Raw genomic sequence first — 27971 nt, forward strand, 5'->3', positions numbered from 1 at the left:
TTAACCATTCGATAGAATTGAAGCTTTTGTAGAAAAAAAATAGAAAAATCAAATGACGACGAAATACGCAACTTTAAGTCCGTTGCTTTGCTTTTCATACAATATTTTAAACATTATTTGATTAAATGATTAACAATCGATAAAAAAAACACTTGAATATCTGAATGTTATATAATCATTTGTACTAAATTTAAAAAGCCGTATCGTATTATCTAATTTAATTATTAGTATCTTATTGAACCATTGGAATTCCCTGCACTTGTTATCGGTAATACTGTTTTTACAATATCACCGAGATCTTCATCATCTGAGTTACCCAAATCAATTTCAAGAATAGTTTTTTCTAAAGGGCCACAAGATGTACCCAAAATACCTTCACGACTATCACTGTTCAATATACATGGTTTCCATTTGCCATTCGCATCAAGCTCTACTTCCTCGCAAGTTTTAGGTAAGTTTATACTATTGATAATAAACGAAAGGAAAGAGTCTATTTTCAAATCAGCCAAGATACAGGACTTCGAACATATAGGGCACAGCCATGTGGGTTCTATCTCATTCAAAGAAATGAAAGCTTGCAAGTCAAAACACTGCAAATGATTACATTTGACAGATTTGACAGGCAGTTTCATTTTTGATTTATTTATTGGACATAAAAGAGTCAAGTTGTAAGTCTCCAAATCTTTACCAGAATTTTTCATTATTATATCATTATTATGATTTAATATCATATTTATTGGCTTGTTGCTAATTAACATTTACAGAACAAAAAGTTAGTAGATATACTAACTAGTTGGCAAATAATAAGGTTACTCAAATCCAAATTTATTTCGAAATGTATTAAGAAGATTTATGTAATATTTTAAGAACATAATTTACGATGAAATATGAATTGTAATTAAAATATTTTATATCAAATCATTTCTAGTCACTAGGTATATGGACATAATATTATGGTACATCATAATTGGTAGCATGATTCGAAAAAATGATCTAAAATAATTTATTTTATTTATTTATTTACGGAGTAAATCCATTTACAATAGTAATACTATATTATGATTTAGCAGTATAACAATATTGTGTGTTTTTTTTAAATTTTTTCCAAACTTTTGGCCATTTTTTTAATTATTCGTGTTTCATAATTAACAATGGTTTTATAACCCGTGTTCAATTTAATAGGTTCTATACGGTATAATACAGTACAGTGGCGTAAAATACATTTGATAGTAGACAAGCATTGGTTTATATCCTTAAAAATTATGTTATACCTGGTATAATGTCGGATAATGACCAGAGTAAAGAGAATTACTACTCATATAAATGTTTAGCAGATTGGATCAGATTTAATACACTTTTTGGATATTCTTGAAGAACAGTAGAAAACAGAGTCATCGCACGATCGTCAACCTTTATTCTGACTCATGACCCCGCTCAAAATTAAAGTAAATGTATAATTGGTTTATAACTACATTAGAAGAATTGCAAAGATTCAGTAAAATTAAACAAATTGTTATTAATTTTATTTTGGCAAAACATTATTGTTGCGTGTTTAATGCCGATTAACGTTCCCGTTAGTCGAATACTTATCATTACACATGTTACATTTATATTTACAGCCTATATGTGCCCTTATGTGTATCATATAATGTGAACATTTTAAAAATGTTTTTGGATTTTTTTCACACTTTTCTACAACACACATAAACCGTCTTTCGTTAGAATGCCGACACAGAACATGGCACATGAGGTTGAAAAAATATTTAAAAAAAATATTTATCCTACATTTAAACATAACATAAAAATGTTAAAGAAGGTAAGAAATTGGTACGGAAGATTTATTTGAAAATAGAACAAAAATTACACCTAAAAATTCCACATATCTATAACATACTATAATACTAGAATTATAAGTACCTACTATTATAATTTTTATTATAAATAATAATAATATTATATTGTGTTCAAACATTTAGTTACCTACCAGTGGCGGATTTAAAAAAAATGGCCTGGTCGGACATTTAAAATCAGGGCCCGCACCTCCACTTAATTATAATATCTTATTTAAAACAGGGTTGGGTGAGGGAAATATTCTACCCCACCCAAAAAATAAATTGGCATAATACTTCCAACTCCAACTTATAAAAAAAATTGCTTCAATTACTTACAAAATAAATATTGAATACAAATAAATAAAATACAATTAGTTATGCATTCAAATGATAAATACAAGTTTTATTTAAATTCTAATGAATTTAATTCTACATAAAATACTATTGAGTCAAATTAAAAACTATTTTTCTTTTACAGTTATACAATATAATCCATACACAAGAATTAAATTATAAAATGTCATTAATAATAACACATCAATTGATAATTAATAATATTGAAAAACGTAAATACAAAATTAAATAAAAATACAATGCAACTTAATATAACTGATGACAACTAATTTTCATTTTTGGTATGAGAGCGAACTAGGCTGGATCTATCTTCACAAATAAGATTCATGATTAAAGATATGATGATTGTCCGACGAGCTACGGAATTGGTGTCTTCATAATATTAATTCTCATGATTAAACAATTCTGTAGTGCTCGTGGACCGTAGTAGAATATTTATGTACTATATTATATCGTTGTCGCAATTCACAATACTTAAATGTTTGTGAATATGAAATTTTAAATCATTAGCAATTATATTATTTTCACGGATAGAGACTCAGTTAAGCAGCTGGTTCTGCGAGCAATTTCAACTACCATGTTATATCACTTATGCCATAGCCCGTCGGGCAACCATTGCAACTTTAATCGTGATTTTGATCAAAAAAATTATAGTTACTCCAAGAAATTAAAAATGCATTAGTTAAAACTATAATCCAATATAACCGTCTTTAACCATTCGATAGAATTGAAGCTTTTGTAGAAAAAAAATAGAAAAATCAAATGACGACGAAATACGCAACTTTAAGTCCGTTGCTTTGCTTTTCATACAATATTTTAAACATTATTTGATTAAATGATTAACAATCGATAAAAAAAACACTTGAATATCTGAATGTTATATAATCATTTGTACTAAATTTAAAAAGCCGTATCGTATTATCTAATTTAATTATTAGTATCTTATTGAACCATTGGAATTCCCTGCACTTGTTATCGGTAATACTGTTTTTACAATATCACCGAGATCTTCATCATCTGAGTTACCCAAATCAATTTCAAGAATAGTTTTTTCTAAAGGGCCACAAGATGTACCCAAAATACCTTCACGACTATCACTGTTCAATATACATGGTTTCCATTTACCATTCGCATCAAGCTCTACTTCCTCGCAAGTTTTAGGTAAGTTTATACTATTGATAATAAACGAAAGGAAAGAGTCTATTTTCAAATCAGCCAAGATACAGGACTTCGAACATATAGGGCACAGCCATGTGGGTTCTATCTCATTCAAAGAAATGAAAGCTTGCAAGTCAAAACACTGCAAATGATTACATTTGACAGATTTGACAGGCAGTTTCATTTTTGATTTATTTATTGGACATAAAAGAGTCAAGTTGTAAGTCTCCAAATCTTTACCAGAATTTTTCATTATTATATCATTATTATGATTTAATATCATATTTATTGGCTTGTTGCTAATTAACATTTACAGAACAAAAAGTTAGTAGATATACTAACTAGTTGGCAAATAATAAGGTTACTCAAATCCAAATTTATTTCGAAATGTATTAAGAAGATTTATGTAATATTTTAAGAACATAATTTACGATGAAATATGAATTGTAATTAAAATATTTTATATCAAATCATTTCTAGTCACTAGGTATATGGACATAATATTATGGTACATCATAATTGGTAGCATGATTCGAAAAAATGATCTAAAATAATTTATTTTATTTATTTATTTACGGAGTAAATCCATTTACAATAGTAATACTATATTATGATTTAGCAGTATAACAATATTGTGTGTTTTTTTTAAATTTTTTCCAAACTTTTGGCCATTTTTTTAATTATTCGTGTTTCATAATTAACAATGGTTTTATAACCCGTGTTCAATTTAATAGGTTCTATACGGTATAATACAGTACAGTGGCGTAAAATACATTTGATAGTAGACAAGCATTGGTTTATATCCTTAAAAATTATGTTATACCTGGTATAATGTCGGATAATGACCAGAGTAAAGAGAATTACTACTCATATAAATGTTTAGCAGATTGGATCAGATTTAATACACTTTTTGGATATTCTTGAAGAACAGTAGAAAACAGAGTCATCGCACGATCGTCAACCTTTATTCTGACTCATGACCCCGCTCAAAATTAAAGTAAATGTATAATTGGTTTATAACTACATTAGAAGAATTGCAAAGATTCAGTAAAATTAAACAAATTGTTATTAATTTTATTTTGGCAAAACATTATTGTTGCGTGTTTTATGCCGATTAACGTTCCCGTTAGTCGAATACTTATCATTACACATGTTACATTTATATTTACAGCCTATATGTGCCCTTATGTGTATCATATAATGTGAACATTTTAAAAATGTTTTTGGATTTTTTTCACACTTTTCTACAACACACATAAACCGTCTTTCGTTAGAATGCCGACACAGAACATGGCACATGAGGTTGAAAAAATATTTAAAAAAAATATTTATCCTACATTTAAACATAACATAAAAATGTTAAAGAAGGTAAGAAATTGGTACGGAAGATTTATTTGAAAATAGAACAAAAATTACACCTAAAAATTCCACATATCTATAACATACTATAATACTAGAATTATAAGTACCTACTATTATAATTTTTATTATAAATAATAATAATATTATATTGTGTTCAAACATTTAGTTACCTACCAGTGGCGGATTTAAAAAAAATGGCCTGGTCGGACATTTAAAATCAGGGCCCGCACCTCCACTTAATTATAATATCTTATTTAAAACAGGGTTGGGTGAGGGAAATATTCTACCCCCACCCAAAAAATAAATTGGCATAATACTTCCAACTCCAACTTATAAAAAAAATTGCTTCAATTACTTACAAAATAAATATTGAATAAAAATAAATAAAATACAATTAGTTATGCATTCAAATGATAAATACAAGTTTTATTTAAATTCTAATGAATTTAATTCTACATAAAATACTATTGAGTCAAATTAAAAACTATTTTTCTTTTACAGTTATACAATATAATCCATACACAAGAATTAAATTATAAAATGTCATTAATAATAACACATCAATTGATAATTAATAATATTGAAAAACGTAAATACAAAATTAAATAAAAATACAATGCAACTTAATATAACTGATGACAACTAATTTTCATTTTTGGTATAAGAGCGAACTAGGCTGGATCTATCTTCACAAATAAGATTCATGATTAAAGATATGATGATTGTCCGACGAGCTACGGAATTGGTGTCTTCATAATATTAATTCTCATGATTAAACAATTCTGTAGTGCTCGTGGACCGTAGTAGAATATTTATGTACTATATTATATCGTTGTCGCAATTCACAATACTTAAATGTTTGTGAATATGAAATTTTAAATCATTAGCAATTATATTATTTTCACGGATAGAGACTCAGTTAAGCAGCTGGTTCTGCGAGCAATTTCAACTACCATGTTATATCACTTGTGCCATAGCCCGTCGGGCAACCATTGCAACTTTAATCGTGATTTTGATCAAAAAAATTATAGTTACTCCAAGAAATTAAAAATGCATTAGTTAAAACTATAATCCAATATAGACGTCTTTAACCATTCGATAGAATTGAAGCTTTTGTAGAAAAAAAATAGAAAAATCAAATGACGACGAAATACGCAACTTTAAGTCCGTTGCTTTGCTTTTCATACAATATTTTAAACATTATTTGATTAAATGATTAACAATCGATAAAAAAAACACTTGAATATCTGAATGTTATATAATCATTTGTACTAAATTTAAAAAGCCGTATCGTATTATCTAATTTAATTATTAGTATCTTATTGAACCATTGGAATTCCCTGCACTTGTTATCGGTAATACTGTTTTTACAATATCACTGAGATCTTCATCATCTGAGTTACCCAAATCAATTTCAAGAATAGTTTTTTCTAAAGGGCCACAAGATGTACCCAAAATACCTTCACGACTATCACTGTTCAATATACATGGTTTCCATTTACCATTCGCATCAAGCTCTACTTCCTCGCAAGTTTTAGGTAAGTTTATACTATTGATAATAAACGAAAGGAAAGAGTCTATTTTCAAATCAGCCAAGATACAGGACTTCGAACATATAGGGCACAGCCATGTGGGTTCTATCTCATTCAAAGAAATGAAAGCTTGCAAGTCAAAACACTGCAAATGATTACATTTGACAGATTTGACAGGCAGTTTCATTTTTGATTTATTTATTGGACATAAAAGAGTCAAGTTGTAAGTCTCCAAATCTTTACCAGAATTTTTCATTATTATATCATTATTATGATTTAATATCATATTTATTGGCTTGTTGCTAATTAACATTTACAGAACAAAAAGTTAGTAGATATACTAACTAGTTGGCAAATAATAAGGTTACTCAAATCCAAATTTATTTCGAAATGTATTAAGAAGATTTATGTAATATTTTAAGAACATAATTTACGATGAAATATGAATTGTAATTAAAATATTTTATATCAAATCATTTCTAGTCACTAGGTATATGGACATAATATTATGGTACATCATAATTGGTAGCATGATTCGAAAAAATGATCTAAAATAATTTATTTTATTTATTTATTTACGGAGTAAATCCATTTACAATAGTAATACTATATTATGATTTAGCAGTATAACAATATTGTGTGTTTTTTTTAAATTTTTTCCAAACTTTTGGCCATTTTTTTAATTATTCGTGTTACATAATTAACAATGGTTTTATAACCCGTGTTCAATTTAATAGGTTCTATACGATATAATACAGTACAGTGGCGTAAAATACATTTGATAGTAGACAAGCATTGGTTTATATCCTTAAAAATTATGTTATACCTGGTATAATGTCGGATAATGACCAGAGTAAAGAGAATTACTACTCATATAAATGTTTAGCAGATTGGATCAGATTTAATACACTTTTTGGATATTCTTGAAGAACAGTAGAAAACAGAGTCATCGCACGATCGTCAACCTTTATTCTGACTCATGACCCCGCTCAAAATTAAAGTAAATGTATAATTGGTTTATAACTACATTAGAAGAATTGCAAAGATTCAGTAAAATTAAACAAATTGTTATTAATTTTATTTTGGCAAAACATTATTGTTGCGTGTTTTATGCCGATTAACGTTCCCGTTAGTCGAATACTTATCATTACACATGTTACATTTATATTTACAGCCTATATGTGCCCTTATGTGTATCATATAATGTGAACATTTTAAAAATGTTTTTGGATTTTTTTCACACTTTTCTACAACACACATAAACCGTTTTTCGTTAGAATGCCGACACAGAACATGGCACATGTACAGACATACAGACTCTAAGATATACAATACTGCATTATAAAGTTGTGAATCAATAATATTGCTGTAATTAAACATAAAAAGGCAAACATTTTTAAAATATAAAGAATCTAAACTATGAAGATTATAATCTTTGTATATATTATGACTAGAGTGGTGTAGCGTTGGCTTGAAAAATATAAATTTTAATAGAGAATTAATTATAGTAGAAATTAGATGTGACACGTAAGAACTTCCCAAAAAGTGTAGACCATAAGTAATAGTAGACTGTACCAAGCTAATGTATGTTAAGATTCTCAAATTAGGTGATAAGATATTCCACAGGATACAAAAGACATAAAACATTGTTTATATAATTAATATGCATATTCCATTTGAGTTGATCGTCAATATAAGCTCCAAGATGTTTTATATAACTTACTTTTTTCAAAATAAATTTCTAAGTATAAAACTATATAATCGGCGAGTTGAGGAGTACGCCACCAGAGCGCGTATATCGTAAGCTTGTTTTACTTTAGTTAGCTAGACGCCTAGGCCTAGACCTCTATCATTGGGTGAACAATAATTATTATAAACACTTAATAGACCCGTGGGCATTGTAGTACTCTCGTGCTACACTTGTACACTTTAATTATTTAATGACGTGCTTCGATGTCCTGTTGTTGATAAGTTGGTAGAGTCACAAAGGTATGTTTGGAAATAGTAAATAAATTCACGATTGTATTATAAGTTAAACAGTAAGTTTAATAAAATAAAGTAAAATAAAATAGTCACAAAGTAAAATACATTTGCACTTAAAATTTGTAGGCAGAGTTTACGCTCGGTACCTGAGAACTACGTGCAGTAAGCTAGTAAAAAGTAATTCTAAATCTATGTACTAATTTAGTACCCTTATATACACATGACCTCTTATCCGTGGCGTGACCCCGACAAAGCCACCGGATAGGCTCACTAAAATACATGCATAGGAGTTGTTTACGCCGAATATTCATGAATAAGCACTAGTTACAAAAACATTTATAATTAATGTAATATTTTATATTACGTTTTTCCCAGTATCCATGAATACGCGTTTCCTAATCAAAAAGGCCAAAGGACAAAATAATATGTAAAAATACCTAATACCAGGAAACGTCAACTATACGAGTAAACATGGTTTACTACAGCATGCACTTTTACACAACTCTCGTAATTATAGTCAACTGTCACTTTATTTAAATATTTTAGATTATTATTGTAGTGATCCCTCACTGCTCGCTTATATTTTGAGTTCGTCGACGTTGATGGTTAATGTAGGAGAGAAGGTTGGAGAGAGACAAGTTGTATAAGTTATTTATAGTACTTTATTGTTAAGACAAAATAATAATAATTAAACATTTATAAAGAAATTAGATAAATTTGAGGACAGAGCGAAAAGCATCTGCCCGAGAAGTTAGTGACTGCGTGGTGCAGACTCTGTACTAAATCCTAATTTGCTATAGACTCTATCTTATATTTATATAAAATCTATATGTATAAAAAAATGTACACGGTAGAGCCCAGGAGGTGGATATCTGAAAGGGAACCGGAGCTGGACGTTGTTATTGCAAAACAACCCGAATGTACGATTGGCACTCTTCTTTATTGGCACTTAAATTATTATAGGTTTGTTTTGCAGATATTTGATGTCGAAGTTTTAATTACGTCGTAAAACTCTAGGTACGTACATGTACGCGATTCTTGGAATCGAATAGTTGAAAGTTAATCTCCTTGTTGTTGTTGTCCTACCGCGGAAAAGTACTTAATATATTCGTAGAAACGCAGGTTTACTACATTCCTCCCCTCGAAGATGGAAGTCCCCGACTTCCACTAATTCAAGAATGTTCGCAGTGTTGGGTAGCCGGTAGGGCTGTTTCTTGGCGCGAGTGGAAACTCGACCATGTCGACTCCTCTTAATGACATCACTGGGTTTGCATTAAGTTCCTCTGTTTCTTCCTGTGACTGTGCTACTTCCGTGTGATTTGTTACTGTTTTTGTTTTAACCATATTTATTATTAATATGATTACTGCCATAAAAATACTACTTGTTATTACATATAGTATATAATCGTTACGTTCCTGCGTGTCTTGTAGCTCGTTGATTTTATTGTCGACTTTTTGTTGTTTTTCTAATTGTTTGTTCGAACCTGACACTTTATGTAGGTCCTCCATATTATTTGTTTTAACATGGTAGTTTTCCATTAAGTTGTCGTTGTCGGTGAACGGCAGTAGGATAAAAAAGAGAGTTCTGGAACCCCAGCCTGCTGGCTCAGCCCTATACCTGATTGCTCAACCCGCGAAACCCGTTGCTCAACCCATATACATCTATACACCTCTGCTCAACCCATATCACATACGTACACGACATTCCCCCGCTACCCCGCTCTTCATATACCCCCACCACCAATCACGCACTTGTACGATATTCCCCCCGCCACTCTTCCCTATCAATTAGCCGCGGAAAATAATTTAAAAATTTTTTTGCCGAACCGGGATTCGAACTCGAACAGGTCGCTTCCCATACGACAACCACACCACTGCGCAACTTACTCGCTTATGATTACAAGTTATATTCTATCTCATTTAACTGGTGTTTACGACAATCGTTCACATACGTACGAGATGTATAATTTCCCCCACCACCACCACAGCCACTATACCTTACAAAGGGTCGCCGCGAACGCGCGCGAGCCCGCCACCGCGTTATCAGTTATCACAGTGACTTGAACATATAATATTCTACTGATATTTCTAACAATAAACATTCAACACACTGATATCATTATTTTGAAATATGACTCGCCCAACTGAATTTTTCCGGTGAGTACCACTAGTTTTTTTTATATAAATTATTCTGATACCTATTTTTTATAGGACTATGATATCAAACGAAATCGTATATCCATCCTCCTCCGAAGATGAAGAAGAAGAATATAGATCACCCATAGTATCATTAGCACTGACAATGGATGCATATCAATTACAGGATATTATGTGTTTTTATTTAAAATTAGCGAAAACTCACATTGAATATTTTAACCTTAATAATCATGAGGATCCATTTATTTTTGACATTAAATTGGTGAGACAGGTTAATAATTTTATTTCAACTAACAATGTACACGAAAATTTATTATGGTGCGAGAGAACCAATTGTCATAATAATTTCATTGCTACGACTCGTAAAATTATTAGAAAGTTGAGATTTAACCCCCTGTCAATAGCTTTAGGAATAGCCCGCACAACACGCGTATTACCGATAATTAGAGCAAATTATTTTTGTTATACATTTAAAGAGTTAACTTATATATTATATGTCACAAATCTAAATAAAAATGAAACGGAATTGATTTTAACATTATATTTAGAAACAAAATACGTCACAGAGACTGACGACTGGTTGGAACATACCACGAAATATTTCTGTAGTAGGATTAATAACCGTTGCCAGACAATCTTCAATTTTATGAACCCAAATAAAATTATGTTAAGTTCTGAAAAAAAACTTTTCCAACAGTATACAGGTCAACCGTCAACCATGCTAGGTATAATAAGAGAATTTAAAAAATGCGAAACTTGTGGGCGCCGCCTACAGATATGGGTAGGAACGAGTGAGTTAAAAAAAATGCAAGGTTTTATGCGTGTAGACTTAGATGCAGCAGAAATAGAATTATTAACGTCTCGAATATTTAACATGATAAGTGAATTGTAGATAAGTAAACGATGTTTATACAGATACTAATAAACGCTTATTTATAACTATTTACCACGCTTTTTTTTTTCTCCCCTTACGTATTTACATATTTATAATATTCAGGTATATATATATATATATATATCAACTTGAATACGTTTGTATTAAGCTAAGTACCAAAAATGTCTCGTATTTATTTCAAATGGAACATATCATATGGGAAGTACTCGAGATGAATAACGTGTGTAATACGACCTAAAGTTTTGCTACAGGTATACAATATTTCTATTTTCCTAGGACGTGCAATATACATAGCCAAAAATAGTGGTGCACATGAATTAGAGATTTATTTGAAAAACATGTATCCAAACACATCCTACACACCTGATAGGAAAATGTGCTATACCATACAACTGATACTATACACCACTAGTTTGTTGTCTAGAGGTTTAAGATCTTCCTCCGCATTAATATATATAGTAATAATTTAAAAAAAATGTGTGATCTCAACAGTTCATGAACTATTACTAGGTTTGTATCTATGTTTGATAAATGAAGGTGTTAACATAAGGAATCTCTTATTGTATTATTATTATTACATTTGTATGATAATACTGTTTCTCATCAAAAACATATCTTTCGAACTCGAATTAGTCGTATCCAGAGCTTCTCGTCGACTGTTCAATACGAGAACCTACACGAAACTTAACACTATGGACGCTGATTCGAGTAAGTATCATTATTTTTTAATATTTATATTATTTATATTTTTAAGAATTTTATTTTTAATTTTTTTATAGTCTTAGAAGTAATTGAGAGGTATTTCCGTACCTCTCTAGAAAGTTTAATGACACCTCACTGTGAGGTGCCATTAAACAATCACCGACATTTTAATGAAAATTGTTTTGCATGCAAGGAAAAAAAAAAAAAATTCCATACCATGTACCACATGTCGCGGAGACCCGAGTGGCGTGACTTTGTTTGGGGTAAATTTAATTTAGATTTGAGCTCGAATTTAAATTTTATTAAGTATGAATTAGTTAGATATTCTATTTGTGACTTTGAATATTTTTTCCGTAAAATATTTCAACAAACATATGAATTACAATGCGACCGTGGTCACCGGATCTGGAACAATAATCTGTTATACGGAAGTGTGATATGGCCACAAGGTATAATAAGACAATATTGGGCGGGTGTATTATTAAAAATTAGACGATGTAGGGATTACAATATAAAACATTTAGAATTAAGAGAGACGACTGTGGGAACAAATTATTGGGGGCTTTTACTGTACAAAATTTTAGAATTAAAATGTAGACCTAACTTAGATAGTATTATTAATAATTTAGAATATTTAGATTTAGCTGTAAATAATGTAAATAGTCATGCACATATTAATAGTGATAATAATAATTTAGCATATAATTTAGATGTAGAATTAGGTAATTTAAGTTTTAACAGTTTATTAAATTTAAGGGAGTTTACATTCGGGTCAAATCGCTTCGAAAACTGGAATAATGGCTATCCGAATTGAACCTAATTATGGTTTTTTTTTTTATGTCTAGTTCCTAAATATATTTCCTTGCATGCAATTTGTATACCGCATCTAGAAAAGGTAACTATACAATCTTTCATTATACGTTTAAACTCGATTTTATAGTATTTTTAAAACAGGCGGCTTGAACACTCTACCATAAGGATATTAACACACCCGATATATACAATAAACCGACGACCCTGTATTGCATTGTATAACTAGTATCGGTGGTGGCAGCGGCGGCGGCGGCGGCGGCGGCGGCGGAGGCGGCAGGTCTTAGGTAGGGATTTTTTGAATGAATGAATGAATAGTCGCTATTCATTACTCCCCGTAGTTGATGATATTTTGTCGTACCATATTAACCTATATCTCTCTCGATCGCTCTGTGTCAATACTACGCATGTAATATTATCATAATATAACGTTTTAATTTTTCTTGTTCATTTATTTTAAAATGTTTAAATGCGAGCAATGTTTTTTGAAATTCGTATACAAGTCAAATTTGATCGCTCACCGAAAAACACATCTCGAAATGTTTAAATGTCGACAATGTCCTTCGGAATTCACTTTAAAACGTAATCTAACTAGACACGAAAAAAATCACAACGCCGAGCGTATCCCGTGTATTAGGTGTGGTATTACGTTCAGTTATAAGGCCAGTCTCAATAAACATTTGAAAAATGCTCATGGTATGTATTTTTGTATCCACTTTAAATATTTATTATTATTATATTTCAAATGTTTTATCAGGTATAGTACAAATCGCGCCACACGTTTTTGTACCAGACTTACAGCCTGGTCCATCATCCGTTCGTAAAGATTGCGTATCAACTGCACGAGATAAACAAAACGTTCGCTTATCACCCATTCAAGATAACGCGAGGGACGAATTGACGAGTAACGCGAATGAATGCTGGGAGGTTCTAGACGACATTGATCTTTTCGGACAAAATGATCGCTTATCACCAGAACGAGATAACACGATGGACGAATTTTGGAGTAACGTGAATGACGCTGAATGCTTGGAAGTTCTAGACACCGTTGAGAATCTCGGACTTTATGATTCTCAAGGTTAGCATTTTTTTTTTTTTTATAAGCGTGCTATAAACTAATTAGTTTTTTTTTTTAAAAATAAAAGATTCATACACTACGCTCGTTAATGGCAAACGTGTCTCCAGTGCAAATACAACGTCGGCTGTTAGGCTAAAAAAATTACGTTTAAATCTCGTAAAGTCTTCGGGATTTACACAAATCTCTACATCATCTAATCATACAATTACCTGGTATTACGTGAAAAATACCAACAATATTCAAAACTATATCTACTTTCTTGATTCGATTAAATCCGAACTAATCAATTTACTAAAATCAATTGTGAGTAAAAATCCGATCAAGTTTAATTTAAAGCTTGAGGCGACATATAATATACCGAATGTGGAATATTCATCGGAAAACCGTGCTTTTAAAACATCGGCTAAGGCGATTTTCTGTGATACCGGAGTACAGGAAATTGTCGAAGAGGCATTCGCTAAATTAATGAAAGAGCAAGACGAGTATACAAGCAAGGGTAGTGGTTTCACATTACAATGTATAGATGGTTTAATGTTAGGTGTGTATAAATATAAACCTATAGGCGGCTCATCATACATACAACTACCAGGCGCAATAGAAAATAAAAAAGCTGTGATTAATCCGCAGAACTTAGACTCACAATGCTTCAAATGGGCGATCCTAGCAAAACATGTTACAGGAAATAATAAACATCGTGTTGGTGATAATTATTTTAAACACCAAGAAAAATATAATTTTACAAATCTATCATTTCCAACACCACTAAATCAGATTAAAATTTTTGAAAAAAATAATCCAAACGTCTCTGTCAATGTTTACGGTATCGATAAACAATTTCAACCACCGAAATTTCCGGAATATAAAGTATTTCCACTAAGAGTAGTACATGAAGAAAAACCCGATCACTTCGATCTTTTACTAATTTCAGACCAGGACGATAACACACACTATAGTTACATCTCTAATTTTTCAAGACTCATTAGCACTCTAAAAACCAAACATAATGGGCAGTTAATTTTCTGCAAACGGTGCTTTACATCATTCGATAAACAACAATACAAATATAAATTAAACGGAGTTGCAGGACTTGAACAACATAAATTAATATGTGGGGAACACAAGCCCATACTACCTCAGTTACCTGAACCCGGATCAATACTCGAGTTTACTGCATGGGATAAAACGCAACGTCATCCTATAGTAATTTACGCGGATTTCGAAGCAATTCTAAAGAAAAGTGATGAGAAAATTGGAGAAAAAACAACAGCTTTTCAAGAACACGAGCCCATGAGCTATGGGTTTATGGTTAAAGCAAATGAAGAAATACCAGTGGAACTGCTTGAAAAATTCGGAATTCCGACATCGCCTGTAATTTACCGTGGAAATGAAAATAATAAAGACGTGGCGAGACATTTTATAGATAGTATTGTGAATATAGGTCAAAAAATTGAAAAACTACTCAAAACAAACACCCCTATAATTTTCACTATTGAACAGCGGAGAACACATGAAACATGTAATACTTGTAATTTATGCAAAACCAAATTTTCTCATGAAAATCATAAAGTGGCTGATCATTGTCATTTATCAGGGAAATTTAGACAGTCATTATGCAATACGTGTAATCTTAAACTTCAAACACCTAACTTCGTACCAGTATTTTTTCATAATTTATCAAATTATGATGCACATTTTATTGTCACTCGTCTCGGGTATGATACAAACTCTATCTCGGTAATACCAAACAGCGAAGAAAAATTTATTACGTTTTCAAAATACATTAGCAACTTCTTCACATTAAGATTTATCGACACACTAAGATTTATGGCCTCCAGTTTATCAACACTTTCAAAAAATTTAATTACACCAGGATTTGAAAAGTTTAGAGACAGTGCAAAACATTTTTCTACACAAGATTTACCACTAGTTACTCGTAAGGGGGTATACCCGTATGACTACACAGATGAATGGGATAAGCTTGAAGAAACCAGTTTACCGGCGAAAAAATATTTTTACAGTACATTGGACGAATCACATATAAAACATGAGGATTTTGAGCATGCAAATACAGTTTGGAATCATTTCAACTGTCAAACACTCGGGGAATACTCTGATCTTTATTTAAAAATCGACGTGCTGCTGCTGACTGATGTGTTTGAAAATTTCCGAGATCTCTGTATAAGAACTTACCATCTGGACCCATCATTTTACTACACAGCACCGGGATTTAGTTTTGACTGTATGCTGAAATACACGGGTCAACAACTTGAACTGATTTCGGATTATGATATTTTGTTAATGTTCGAGAAAGGTGAGGTCAGGTTATTTATTAAAAAAATAAAAAATAATGTGATAAAATATCTGTTTTTATTATAGGAATTCGTGGCGGCTTGACCCAGGCGAGCATGAGATATGCAAAGGCGAATAATGAAAAGACACCAGATTATGATCCAACACAACCAAAATCATGGCTTGTTTATCAGGATTGTGAGTATAATGTTATATTTAATTTAATATTAAATTTATTATATTACTTAAATTGCAGGTAACAACTTGTACGGTTACGCAATGTCACAATTCATGCCATACGGAGGATTTAAGTGGGTTGAGCCGAAACTAGAGGGTCTAAATGATTTAAACGATAGATCACCAATCGGGCGGATGTATGAGGTCGATATATCATATCCAAAAGAACTTCACGACAAGCATAATGATCTGCCATTCCTACCGAAAAATAGTATTCCACCTGGTTCAAAAGTTAAAAAACTTATGGCGACTTTAGAATCGAAGAAAAACTATGTGATTCATTATCGGAACCTGCAGCAGGCTATAGCCAACGGACTCGTTGTGGAAAAAGTAGCATATTTATTTTATTTATTTTATTTATTGCATATTTTGTTTTATTGTAGGTTCACAGAGTTGTGCAGTTTAATCAGTCGGACTGGCTTAAAAAATACATAGAATTAAACACTGAGATGCGGAAAAAAGCGAGGAACGACTTTGAAAAGGATTTCTTCAAACTCTTAAACAATGCCGTTTTTGGAAAAACCATGGAATCTTTAAGGAAACGTTTTAAAATGGAGCTTGTTTGTAGTGAAAAACGTTTGCAAAAACTTATAAATCTTACTACATTCAAACACTGTACTACGTATGACGAAACCCTCAACGCTGTCTCATTAGAAAACAAAATTATCATGTTTAACAAGCCAATATATATAGGTAAATATTATATATATATATATACAACTAATTTACTATTATCAAACATATTTTAATATTTTTTTAATTTTCACCAGGTTTTGCAGTGTTGGAAATTTCCAAGACCGTCATGTATGATTATCATTATAACGTTATGCAGGCTCATTATAGGGATAAAATTGAGCTCATGTATACTGATACAGGTAAATGTTTTCAAACTATACTAATTTTCATATATTAATTTATATTGTAATTTTAGATTCACTGGTATACTATATTCAAACCGATGATTTTTACAAAGACCTGGAGAATAATTCCAATTTACTCGATCGAATGGATACATCAGACTTACCACAAGATCATCCATGTTACATTGCTGAGCGAAAGAAAATCCCTGGTTTGTTTTCCGATGAAACAAATTCAGAGGTTATGACGCATTTTTGTGGGCTCAGAGCAAAGTCTTATTCATATAAGATCAATGGCAAGGAGAAGATCAGGGCGAAAGGAATCCGCGGGCATGTAGTCAGAAACCATATGAATTTCAACGATCATTATCGCTGTCTGTTTGGTGATACAACTTTGGATGTGATGACGGAGAATGTCTCTATCCGGTCGTTCAATCATCGATTGAAGACTATTAAATCAACCAAATTAACTTATAATAGTTTCGATGACAAGAGGGTTATACTTGAGGATCAAATACATACCTTGGCTCACGGTCACTACTCTATAGAGTGAGTTAGAAATAATTGTATATTTTAATTTATTGTACTTTAAATATTTCTGAATTGTATAGGGACACCAGAACACTAGAGCAAGCAGAAGCCGAATTAATACAACTTCCGGAAGCCGAGATAGACAGATAGTTTTTTTTTTTTTATTTATTATAGATGATTTGTTTTTATATTGTAAAATATCACTGTAGATATTATTATTATTTTTTTTTTTATTTTGTAAAATATCTCTGTAGATATTATGTGGATATTATATTTATTATTATTATTATTATTATTGAATTGATTCTAGTTAGGATAGGATAGGATAGTATAGGATAGGATAGTATAGTATAAAGAAATAACTCATTGATATAAAAAAAATAAATAAATATGATATTTATTTTTACAAATTATTTACAAACCATTTTCTTAGGCTAAATACTTTATAAAATGAACATTGTTTAGGATTGAAATCCATATGAAAAATACAGCATGGTAAAGTTTCTTCATCACATATTTGGTCTAGTGGAGGGCACCCCATGTCGTCAATATTGATGATCCCGATGTGAGGAATATACTCTAAAAGAAGTTGTTTTTTCTGATCGCCTTTAACGTATATGAAACTGAACTTTAGTGAATTCAGTACTCTACCTAGTTCTTCATACTCAACATCCCCATATTCCAAAGATAGTTTGTGATAATTACGCTCCAACCACTTGTTAGTTTTCCGACTCTTGTTATCCTGTATTGATTTTGAATTTTTAAAAATCCAATGTTGAGTGGCCCATGTTTCTACATCTACTATAGACATTTCTTTTATCATGTATTTATTATCCCTCCCGAGAATGCAATGGAAATCAATGATGGCAGTAGACATAATTATTATTTGGACGACAGTACTTCAGGAATTTGTTTCAACTTGTCTGTATTTTCTTTGATATTTTGTAACAATGCTTTGATTTTTATAAGGTGCTCTTGTATATCATCACACGTTAATTGAAGTGTTTCAACTTGTTCTTCTTGTGTTTGAATAGACTTATGATTTTCCTCGAGTAAATTTCCAAATTTATCTAGTCTTATACAATATGATTTGATGGTTTGTTCGAGATTTGTTACAAATTTTCTCGTTTCACCAGCCTGTGAACATCCGAACACGTTCATACCTAGAGCTCGACTGATGCTATTTTCTAATGTCACTAGTATTTATCCAACTATTGTGCGTATTATCAAACCCTAGCCATTTTACGAACATCTGTTTTCCCTTCCTACGGATAATTTTCTCGACTAAATAATCGTTTGGGAGATTGGTCTTTTGAATTTCTTCAGAGTAGAAACAACCTAAAATCGGGTTTCCTGTATAATCTTGTAGTTGATAAGTAGTGGGGGATGTCTTGTTTATTTTGGTTATTTTAAATATTTCTGTGGACCAGCTCGGTAGATAACCTTTTGTAAATACCCCTTTATATATACTGATACGGACGTTATCACCAATGTTAAATTTAATTTTTCCATTAAGAATCGGACGTTGCTTTAATTTTACCGAAGAAGGATTGTTATCAGCCTGTCTGGGTGTCATAGATATTGTTCTGTGTTTTGAATTATTATATTCATTAATCATAGATTGTAAAATAGAAACCCATTCATGTGTTCCTCGTGCAGTGAACTCCCTATACATTTTTTCTTTAATTGATCTGTTAAGACGTTCAACGATACAGGCCTTCGTTGTACTATACGTAGAATATTTATGTATATTGTGTTTCTTCATCAACGCATCGAATGTCGCATTGTAAAATTCTTTACCGTTATCGACCTGTAATAGTTTTGGCGAGCGCTTGAGTAGTATTTTTGACATTGCATTTGAAACTTCTTTAGCCGTTTTCGACTTTAAAGGTATAGCGAAAGAGTATTTCGTGTAACAATCTATGATAGTTAGAAAATATTTATAGCCTTTATTCTTTTTAGAATAAGGTATCATTTCCACCAAGTCTGCCTGCCATAGATCGTTTTTACCATACACATTAACTCTTCGCCTTGTATAATTTTTTCTTGCTGGTTTGTGTAGTTCGTTTGCTATATCGCGTTTAGACATTTGGAATTCGTTTTATTAAACCCGTTTCATACAATTCTTCGTAAATTGAAAGTATTTCATTGGAAAGCCCTGTATTACCGGCAGCTTGTGAGGCTAAAAGAAGTCGTAACCTATCAACCAACTCGTTTGGATCATTCCAATATACTAAATTATGCGCTTGTAATTTCACACCCGAACCCGAGGTGAATAGCTTGCTAATAATTTGCTCATACTTTGTACCACCCTTCCTAATTTTTGTCCCGTCCTGTGTTAAATGTGCCGAAGTATGAATCAGTATTTCTTTATACGTATTTAAGTCATTAGCGGAGTATTGCATTGGATATCTGGAGCACAATAACTCGCTAAGCCCCTGTGTCAGTGGATAAGAGTTTTCTCTCACAACTATTGCACCGTTTTTAAATTGTATTACTTCTGTACCTAATTTGATAATGCCATTAGAATATTTTTTTGGGCCATATACTTTATCTTTTTCTTGGTCTTCTAATTTACGAAAATTTGTAAACCGGTTGTCGGATGCGTTGGAAACCATATCATTATCGACTTTGGAAGTCTGTAATTTGTTCAGAGGTTCGATTATTGGCTGAAGTGTTTGTGATACAAAAGATTGAATATCAGCTTTTCCATGTTTTAATGCAATATACTTACGTTTAATATTTTCTTTAGCTTTAATCAATTCTCCGAGTACCTCACCTTTAGACGACATATTTGTGAATGAAGTGTCTTATAAAAAAACAATAGTTTATATAACAACGAATGTATCAAATCCGTGACGATAGCGACCATTGTCACGTTCACTGTCTTTGTTTATGACAATAAATTCAAATCCTCCTTTACACCAACATGAAGTACAAAAGTTTTTAAACTCGGGATATGACACATCACCAGAGCAATGTTCGTTGTAAACATGCTTTAGGTTTGTCTCGTCTTGTTTAAATAAAACAATAAAATTTGCGTTATCACGTAAAAGTTGTTTAGGTACTTTTGAATAACTCTGAGCCAAATAGAAAACATCTACTAAATTATGGCGGCCTCTGGAAAAGTAAGTCCTTGCAATCTTCTGGTTTTCAGTAATAATATCATCGAAAATAAACACAGAGTTTGGTAAAGCTTTTTCAGGTTCGATAACTTGCTCGTTTTCGTAGAACGTGAATAATTGTATTCCATTAATACCTGATAAAATATCACTCAATAATTTATACTTTGGTTGATCCAATGTTTTTGAATATATGTATACGTTGTGAAATCGTATACCATTTATATGTGTTAATAATGTGAATATTAAATTAGTTTTCCCACAGCCTGAAGGGCCCATGATAAGCGCTCTAATCGTATTAGGTAGAAGCACACCATGTCTTTGTTTTTTATACGAAGTAGGTGGGTCCACGTTTTCAACTGTGAGTTGTATATCTTGTTTAATGAATTTCATTTTTTAAATAAATATCCCTGTAACACTAAGAGCGTAATCAGTACACGATGTCACTCGCTCGAAGAAAGACCAAGAATAAAGGTGCTGGTCTTATAAACACGCTTATAAATAAATTACCATTAGAGCTTCACGTACCTGGTGAGAGTAAATACACGTATATTAACGTGGTAATAGTAATAATAAAAATAATATTTCTTTATAGGTTATCAATATTGTGGACCTGGCACAAATTTGAAAAAACGATTAGCTCGCGGAGATAAAGGGGTAAATCCTTTAGACACTGCGTGTAGAGAACACGATATTGCATACGATCTTAGTAACTCTATCACAGATCGCAACGAGGCCGATTATATATTAGAGCAACGAGCCTGGGATAGGTTCAAGTCTAAAGATTCGAGTTTAAAAGAAAAGGCTGTAGCTTGGGGCGTGACTACCGCCATGAAAGTGAAACGTAAAATCGGGGCTGGATGTGGGTTTAAAGCAGCCATCAGAGCAGCTAAAAACGTAATAAAGAAAAATATCGGTGAAAAAAACCTGATGAAATTAAGTAAAAAGTGTATAACCGTCGCACGAAAAACATTCAAAAATAAAAAGACTAAAGTTCCAAGGGTTATATCAATACCAAAAAAGGGTGGAGTGTTGCCGTTAATCCCGATTTTCGCCGGTTTATCAGCACTAGGAGCACTGAGTGGCGGTGTTGCCAACGTTGTCAAGGTTGCGAATGAATTTAAAAGAAATACGCAATCTCATTTGGGCGGCGGATTATACATCGCGCCGTATAAAGGTAACTCGTATAAAATCGGATCAAGTCTATATCTTGCACCATATAAAAGTGGAGGGGATTTGAAAACGAAAAAAACTAGAAAAACTAAAAAAAATAAAAAAAACTAATAACTACGTTACCCAGAAGAGCGCTGTACGATTTCGAACTTATAAAATTTGCACGTTTGAATAAAATACCTCATTTCATCGGCGTGTTTACTCGAGATAGGTTACCCGTACGTCGTAAACGAGTAGAATCAGCGATTGTTAACTTGGATACGGAAAACGGTACAGGTACTCACTGGGTAGCGTATAGAAAAATCGGAAATCAAGTTGAATATTATGACAGTTTTGGAAATTTACCACCTCCATTAGAAGTACAACGATATTTTCACGGATGTGACATAAATTTCAATTACAGCAGAGAGCAGAAATATAATACTACAAACTGTGGACACTTGTGTTTAAAATTTTTATCATGTATACGATAACGTTAAACGGGAACTCGAGTGAATTGTCATGCGACATTTTTCCACCGCTAGAAGTAGAAAGCACAGCACAAATATGTCTTTTGAGTCTACAGACAAATAATTCGATACCGAACATTGAACCCGGTTGCAATACTATCGGTTTCCGTAATATGATTGGACAAAGAGAGGAAGTTATTATACCCACAGGCTCGTATGAGTTTGAAAATTTAGAGACTGTTATAAAAAAAAATATGCCCGATTATATCGACTGGTTTGAATTAAAAGCAGACAATACCACATTAAAGTGTATAGTCTCGTGTAGTCATGACGTAGACTTATCAGTTGAGAATAGTATAGCGAAGTTATTGGGTTTTAGAAATTATTTATACACTTCTGGTATTAATCATGAATCTGAAAGTACAGTTAAGATAATGAAAATCAATAGTATAAAAGTAGAGTGCAACTTGATTACTGGTTCATTCTGTGATGGAGCACCGAGCCAGATCATACATGAACTTTATCCAACTGTCCCACCAGGTTATAAAATCATCGAAGTACCTAGACATCTAGTTTTTTATGCTCTCAATACGACTTCAATATCTAGAGTATACATCGTGTTAAAAGATCAGAACGATTGTCTAATAAATCTGCGCGGTGAACCAATTACAATTCGATTACAAATAACGAGTGGAAATGGCATTAAAGTTTAATATAAAAAGATCTACAATCAAAAAACCAGTTAGTTTACCGACTGTCGTGAAGAAGTCAACATCTAGACCGAAAAAAGGCGAGATCAAGCTCACGAAAAATAATTTAAATTTTCTACGTTCGTTGCAAGTATAAAAAATAATTATGGACGACTCGTATTTAGACGTTGGGGTCGATTATGTCGATGAGTGTAAAATAACACAAAAGCATTATCATTCGTTCACTCCATACTCAAACATGTCTTTATCGAATAACGATGAAATTAGGATAAGTGTTTTAAATATGGATGCATACACTCTACCATGCGAAAGCTATATTTATATAGAGGGGAGAGTAAATAAACCGTCCGATGCAGTGGGAGATGTACGTTTTTCAAATAATGGATTGGCATTTTTATTCTCCGAAATGCGCTATGAAATAAACGGAATAGAAATTCAAAAATTAAAAACACCTGGAGTTGCATCTTGCTTGAAAGCATATTGTTCGTATACTCCAAACGATTTGAATACGTTGGAGAACGCTGCTTGGGACTCGGCGATGGATGGTGAAGATAATAAAAACTTTATGAGCAACAATGTATTTACCGGGTGTATCCCTCTAAAACATTTATTCGGATTTTGTGAAGACTATAAAAAAATATTACTTAATTGTAATCAACAGCTGATTTTAAATCGCGCATCTACCGACCTGGATGCGATACACGTTGTTGGCGAGGGCGCAACCGAAGCAGTCTCAAAAAATAGAAAAATTACAATTGAACTTACTAGGGTGGTGTGGAAAATGCCTATTATCAGAGTTAGTGATAAAGAAAAATTAAGGTTGATAAAAGTGGTAGATTCGTGTAAAACACTATCATGTGCGTTCAGAACCTGGGATCTCTGCGAATATCCTATTCTCCCTAGAAATACCTCACATTCGTGGACGGTAAAGTCCAGCAACTTGTTAGAAAAACCGAGGTTTGTGTTATTCGGATTACAAACAGATCGAAAAAAAAATATTGAAATAGACGCTGGACGCTTTGATCACTGTCAACTAAAAAATCTTAAGGTTCACTTAAATTCTGAAGTGTATCCATATGAAGACTTTCGTGCTGATTTTAAAAATAATACAACTAGTATACTGTATAAGGCCTATGCAGACTTTCAAAAATCATATTATGAGAAAGAGTATAGTGAACCTTTATTGTCAAAACATATTTTTCAAAACTATTCACCAATCATCGTTGTTGATTTATCGTGTCAAAACGATAATGTGAAGTCGTCAACCGTAGACCTACGTATTGAATTTGAAACTGATACCGTTATTCCGGAAAAAACTACAGCGTATTGCTTAATATTACATGACCAGATTATAAATTATAGCCCGTTTAGTGGCGAAGTTAGAAAATTGTAAAAATGTATATAATTTTTTTTTTTTCCTCTTATGTAAAATATTGTAACCTTATGCTAAATATATATATATATATATTGTAACCTTATCATTATTAATAAATAAAAAAAACTTGTTTTTAAATATCACGCTTGTTTTTATTTTACACAATAAGAAAAATAATAATACAGAAAAATTAATTATATTGTGGTCCAAATGGCCCATCGTTTTCCGAACGTCCTTCCTGAATGTTTTCGAGGTGGCTCTCTTGTGCTGGATTTCCCTGTAATTTTTTTTTTTTAATTAAAATATGTTATGTCGGATTTAAAAATGATTATTACCTGCGGATATGAACTGAAGTACGATTGTGGTGAAAAAGCTATGGAACACTCGTCATTGTATCCCTGTAAATAAAAAATATTTTATTAACATAACATAATATAAGCTAAAAGGAAAATTGCTAGTACCTCATATTTTTTTATTTTCTCCATCCATTTTTGAACGATCGAATCAGTTGCATATAATTTTAGTTGATTTGTGAAAATGTAGTCGTTCTCGCCAATAACATGTATTGAAAGATAATTATTATCGATGTTCCTCACATGAGTTCTCATATCAGTCTTAGAATTTTCTAACGCTACGTTTGATTTTAAGAATGAAGCGATTAGATCAATTTGGTGTATTACAATCGGTTTAATTATAATAGATTTTCTATTGATAATCTCAAAAATGGTGTATTCTAAATCTTGTAAGGTCAAAAGATCCGTTCGATTTAACAGAACACGACATCCGTCTTGAATTTTTGATTCTAAAACAAGTGTGTTCTCCGAGTGATATGTCATACTAGACATTGAAATTACGTCGTTATCCAAAAATAAATTTCGTTTGTATTTTTCTGGACGATCGAGTATGAATGATAGAATGTTCCCCATAAGTCTGAATATACTTTGTAGAAAATCGATAGGAATATTTACATACCGCGAAGATGTTATAATATGAATCACGGTTTTGAATTCATCGGTAGGATCTAACCCAATGTTTAAAAATTTACGAGCTGTGAAGTCGATGGTTAGATTACTGCAATCGATGAGCTTGGGTGGTGGTGACGGTGGAGTATATTTAAAAGTTTTCTTGTAAATATCTGCCATATTTTCGATTGGACCAGCCATTTTAATTTTAAACACTGAAAAATAATTATGATTTAAACGTTGAATACGAGACGAGCACACGGGCGGAGTAGACACTCGGAGCGATGTAGACACTTGGAATGATGAAGAGCGACTGATTTTATGAAGTGTAACTGTGTTCTTAGACGATTATATTAAATATTAATTGGTGGGGGGACATCGAATAGTCCCTACAGAGTTATCGTGGTAATGCATGCAGCTACAGGTCTGTTAACGCTGATGATGTTTACAAAGGAATGTGCCTTTATGTGTGTGTGTGTGTTTTAATATTAATGTATGCTATGCAGGAAGCTACATGTTCGTTAAAGTTGTTTACGTTTACAAACGGTAAACATTTTTGTAATAATTCTCGAATGCCATGCGTGCGAAAACATTTAAAGATTATGCTAACGTCAATGTGATAACTGATAACATAGATATGATAACGCGGTGGCGGGCTCGCGGCGGCCCTTTGTAAGGTGTAGCGTTGGTGGTGTTGGTGGTGGTGGTGGTGGGGGGGGGGGGAAATTATAGAATGTTTATTGTTAGAAATATCAGTGGAATATTATATGTAAACTATATTATAATATATGTATGTATGTGTGTTTGTACGTAAGTGCGTATGTAGGTATTTATAGATGTGATAACTGAAAACATAGGTATGATAACGCGGTGGCGGGCTCGCGCGCGTTCGCGGCGGCCCTTTGTAAGGTATAGTGGCTGTGGTGGTGGTGGGGGAAATTATACATCTCGTACGTATGTGAACGATTGTCGTAAACACCAGTTAAATGAGATAGAATATAACTTGTAATCATAAGCGAGTAAGTTGCGCAGTGGTGTGGTTGTCGTATGGGAAGCGACCTGTTCGAGTTCGAATCCCGGTTCGGCAAAAAAATTTTTAAATTATTTTCCGCGGCTAATTGATAGGGAAGAGTGGCGGGGGGAATATCGTACAAGTGCGTGATTGGTGGTGGGGGTATATGAAGAGCGGGGTAGCGGGGGAATGTCGTGTACGTATGTGATATGGGTTGAGCAGAGGTGTATAGATGTATATGGGTTGAGCAACGGGTTTCGCGGGTTGAGCAATCAGGTATAGGGCTGAGCCAGCAGGCTGGGGTTCCAGAACTCTCTTTTTTATCCTACTAACGGCATATCCCTTATGGGTTCCAAAGCTGATTTTGGGTTGAAATCCATATATTCTGATTTGTAATCGACTTTTCCTGGTAAGAGTACGTCTCTAGCGGCGTACCCTTTACAAGTTTCGTTTAGTTTTAAGATACCTACACCTTTTAGTGTATGGCTGGTGGATTCTTTATCTTCGTCGCAGGTGATGAATACTAAATCGTAGTTAGTGACGTAGATCCACTCGTTTTTGAATCGTTTTTTGTGAAAGATGGATGTACCCATTTGTACGTGCATGATTTCGCAGTTTGTTGGAACTTTTATAGGATCTTGGAGTAATTGTACTTCGCATGCTGGTCTACTAGCACGTGGATGTAACGGATTACCCTCAGGACACAAAAGGAAGTCTCTAGCGTGTTTACAATGTGTGTAATACAATTCGTCATAAAGAGCATAGTGTTCTTTCGTTTTACTTATAGCTAGATACTTATTACTAGGTTTTATATAAAAACAATCGTTTCCGGTGCACACTGGCACAGGTATTAAATTATACAAACTAAAATCATTTTGATAAATTAAAGGTAAAGAAATTATAAACACTAAGTTGTCATTTGCATAGTATATAGTAATGTCTGAGAGCTTTATCAATTCGTAAATATTTTGTATGTCTAAATCAGTTGGTAAATCGGTGCCCCCAGGTAATGATACTTTAACGTCTTTAACGTGTTCTAATAACTCTTTTGGAGATATTAAACTTGGATGAATAATTCCCATTTTAGCTTGTTGTATCACCTCTAATAGTGTGTTTGTTTCTTCTATCTGTTTTGTAATTAATAAATTAACGTGTATAAAATGTTTTGTCAAATAATTTTTTATTTGTTGTTCCCTTGTACTGTTTGTCGTTTCGTTCACCATTAATGTTAAAGGTACCGAAGATATAATGTTGTGTGACACTATATTATTCTGTAGTTGTACTACTTTAATTTGTTCTTTTATTAGTTTAGATTGCGAAGTGCTTTGGCTTTTTGCTATATTAAAATTAAATTTTTGTATGCATTCTAAATTGCATATTCCGTATATTAA

At 32.3% G+C, this 27971-nt stretch overlaps 7 protein-coding genes across 7 annotated transcripts; 3 read left to right on the forward strand and 4 right to left on the reverse strand.

Moving 5' to 3' along the window:
- Positions 1-224: 224 nt before the first annotated feature.
- On the reverse strand, positions 225-701 carry LOC132933430 (uncharacterized). Its single transcript, XM_060999717.1, has one exon. It carries the CDS (start codon positions 699-701, stop codon positions 225-227), a length of 477 nt encoding a protein of 158 aa, XP_060855700.1.
- Positions 702-3120: 2419 nt separating this feature from the next.
- LOC132933431 (uncharacterized) lies at positions 3121-3597 on the reverse strand. Its single transcript, XM_060999718.1, has one exon. It carries the CDS (start codon positions 3595-3597, stop codon positions 3121-3123), a length of 477 nt encoding a protein of 158 aa, XP_060855701.1.
- A 2420-nt stretch (positions 3598-6017) lies between these two features.
- On the reverse strand, positions 6018-6494 carry LOC132933432 (uncharacterized). Its single transcript, XM_060999719.1, has one exon. It carries the CDS (start codon positions 6492-6494, stop codon positions 6018-6020), a length of 477 nt encoding a protein of 158 aa, XP_060855702.1.
- A 6708-nt stretch (positions 6495-13202) lies between these two features.
- On the forward strand, positions 13203-14329 carry LOC132933433 (uncharacterized). The gene is made up of 3 exons (XM_060999720.1): positions 13203-13863; positions 13931-14075; positions 14200-14329. The coding sequence occupies exons 1-3, from the start codon at positions 13473-13475 to the stop codon at positions 14327-14329; spliced, it is 666 nt and encodes a 221-aa protein (XP_060855703.1). The 5' UTR covers positions 13203-13472.
- On the forward strand, positions 14078-18034 carry LOC132935001 (uncharacterized). The gene is made up of 7 exons (XM_061001433.1): positions 14078-16174; positions 16240-16350; positions 16409-16719; positions 16773-17082; positions 17160-17264; positions 17321-17795; positions 17858-18034. The coding sequence occupies exons 1-7, from the start codon at positions 14329-14331 to the stop codon at positions 17925-17927; spliced, it is 3228 nt and encodes a 1075-aa protein (XP_060857416.1). The 5' UTR covers positions 14078-14328; the 3' UTR covers positions 17928-18034.
- A 5342-nt stretch (positions 18035-23376) lies between these two features.
- Positions 23377-24624, forward strand: LOC132933434 (uncharacterized). The gene has a single exon (XM_060999721.1). The coding sequence runs from the start codon at positions 23377-23379 to the stop codon at positions 24622-24624; it is 1248 nt and encodes a 415-aa protein (XP_060855704.1).
- Positions 24625-24748: 124 nt separating this feature from the next.
- On the reverse strand, positions 24749-26226 carry LOC132937518 (uncharacterized). Its single transcript, XM_061004334.1, has 3 exons — positions 25068-26226; positions 24942-25004; positions 24749-24883 (listed from the first exon to the last, which is right to left on the reverse strand). Exons 1-3 carry the CDS (start codon positions 25767-25769, stop codon positions 24797-24799), a joined length of 852 nt encoding a protein of 283 aa, XP_060860317.1. The 5' UTR covers positions 25770-26226; the 3' UTR covers positions 24749-24796.
- Between the last annotated feature and the right edge of the window lie 1745 nt (positions 26227-27971).

The sequence above is a fragment of the Metopolophium dirhodum genome, chromosome 1 (assembly GCF_019925205.1).
Source record: "Metopolophium dirhodum isolate CAU chromosome 1, ASM1992520v1, whole genome shotgun sequence".
Classification (NCBI taxonomy): Eukaryota; Metazoa; Arthropoda; class Insecta; order Hemiptera; family Aphididae; genus Metopolophium; species Metopolophium dirhodum.

Excerpts from the sequence above, each read along its gene's own strand:
- LOC132933430 (XM_060999717.1), bottom strand. The coding sequence starts at position 701 with ATGAAAAATTCTGGTAAAGATTTGGAGACTTACAACTTGACTCTTTTA.
- LOC132933431 (XM_060999718.1), bottom strand. The coding sequence starts at position 3,597 with ATGAAAAATTCTGGTAAAGATTTGGAGACTTACAACTTGACTCTTTTA.
- LOC132933432 (XM_060999719.1), bottom strand. The coding sequence starts at position 6,494 with ATGAAAAATTCTGGTAAAGATTTGGAGACTTACAACTTGACTCTTTTA.
- LOC132933433 (XM_060999720.1), top strand. The coding sequence starts at position 13,473 with ATGCTCATGGTATGTATTTTTGTATCCACTTTAAATATTTATTATTAT. Across the intron at positions 13,864-13,930 it reads CGGACTTTATGATTCTCAAG|ATTCATACACTACGCTCGTT; the intron begins GTTAGCATTTTT and ends TAAAAATAAAAG. Across the intron at positions 14,076-14,199 it reads TCTAATCATACAATTACCTG|CTTGAGGCGACATATAATAT; the intron begins GTATTACGTGAA and ends TTTAATTTAAAG.
- LOC132935001 (XM_061001433.1), top strand. The coding sequence starts at position 14,329 with ATGAAAGAGCAAGACGAGTATACAAGCAAGGGTAGTGGTTTCACATTA. Across the intron at positions 16,720-16,772 it reads ACGGACTCGTTGTGGAAAAA|GTTCACAGAGTTGTGCAGTT; the intron begins GTAGCATATTTA and ends GTTTTATTGTAG. Across the intron at positions 17,796-17,857 it reads CACGGTCACTACTCTATAGA|GGACACCAGAACACTAGAGC; the intron begins GTGAGTTAGAAA and ends TGAATTGTATAG.
- LOC132933434 (XM_060999721.1), top strand. The coding sequence starts at position 23,377 with ATGGACGACTCGTATTTAGACGTTGGGGTCGATTATGTCGATGAGTGT.
- LOC132937518 (XM_061004334.1), bottom strand. The coding sequence starts at position 25,769 with ATGGCTGGTCCAATCGAAAATATGGCAGATATTTACAAGAAAACTTTT. Across the intron at positions 25,005-25,067 it reads AGAAAATAAAAAAATATGAG|GGATACAATGACGAGTGTTC; the intron begins GTACTAGCAATT and ends TTTTATTTACAG. Across the intron at positions 24,884-24,941 it reads ACTTCAGTTCATATCCGCAG|GGAAATCCAGCACAAGAGAG; the intron begins GTAATAATCATT and ends AAAAAATTACAG.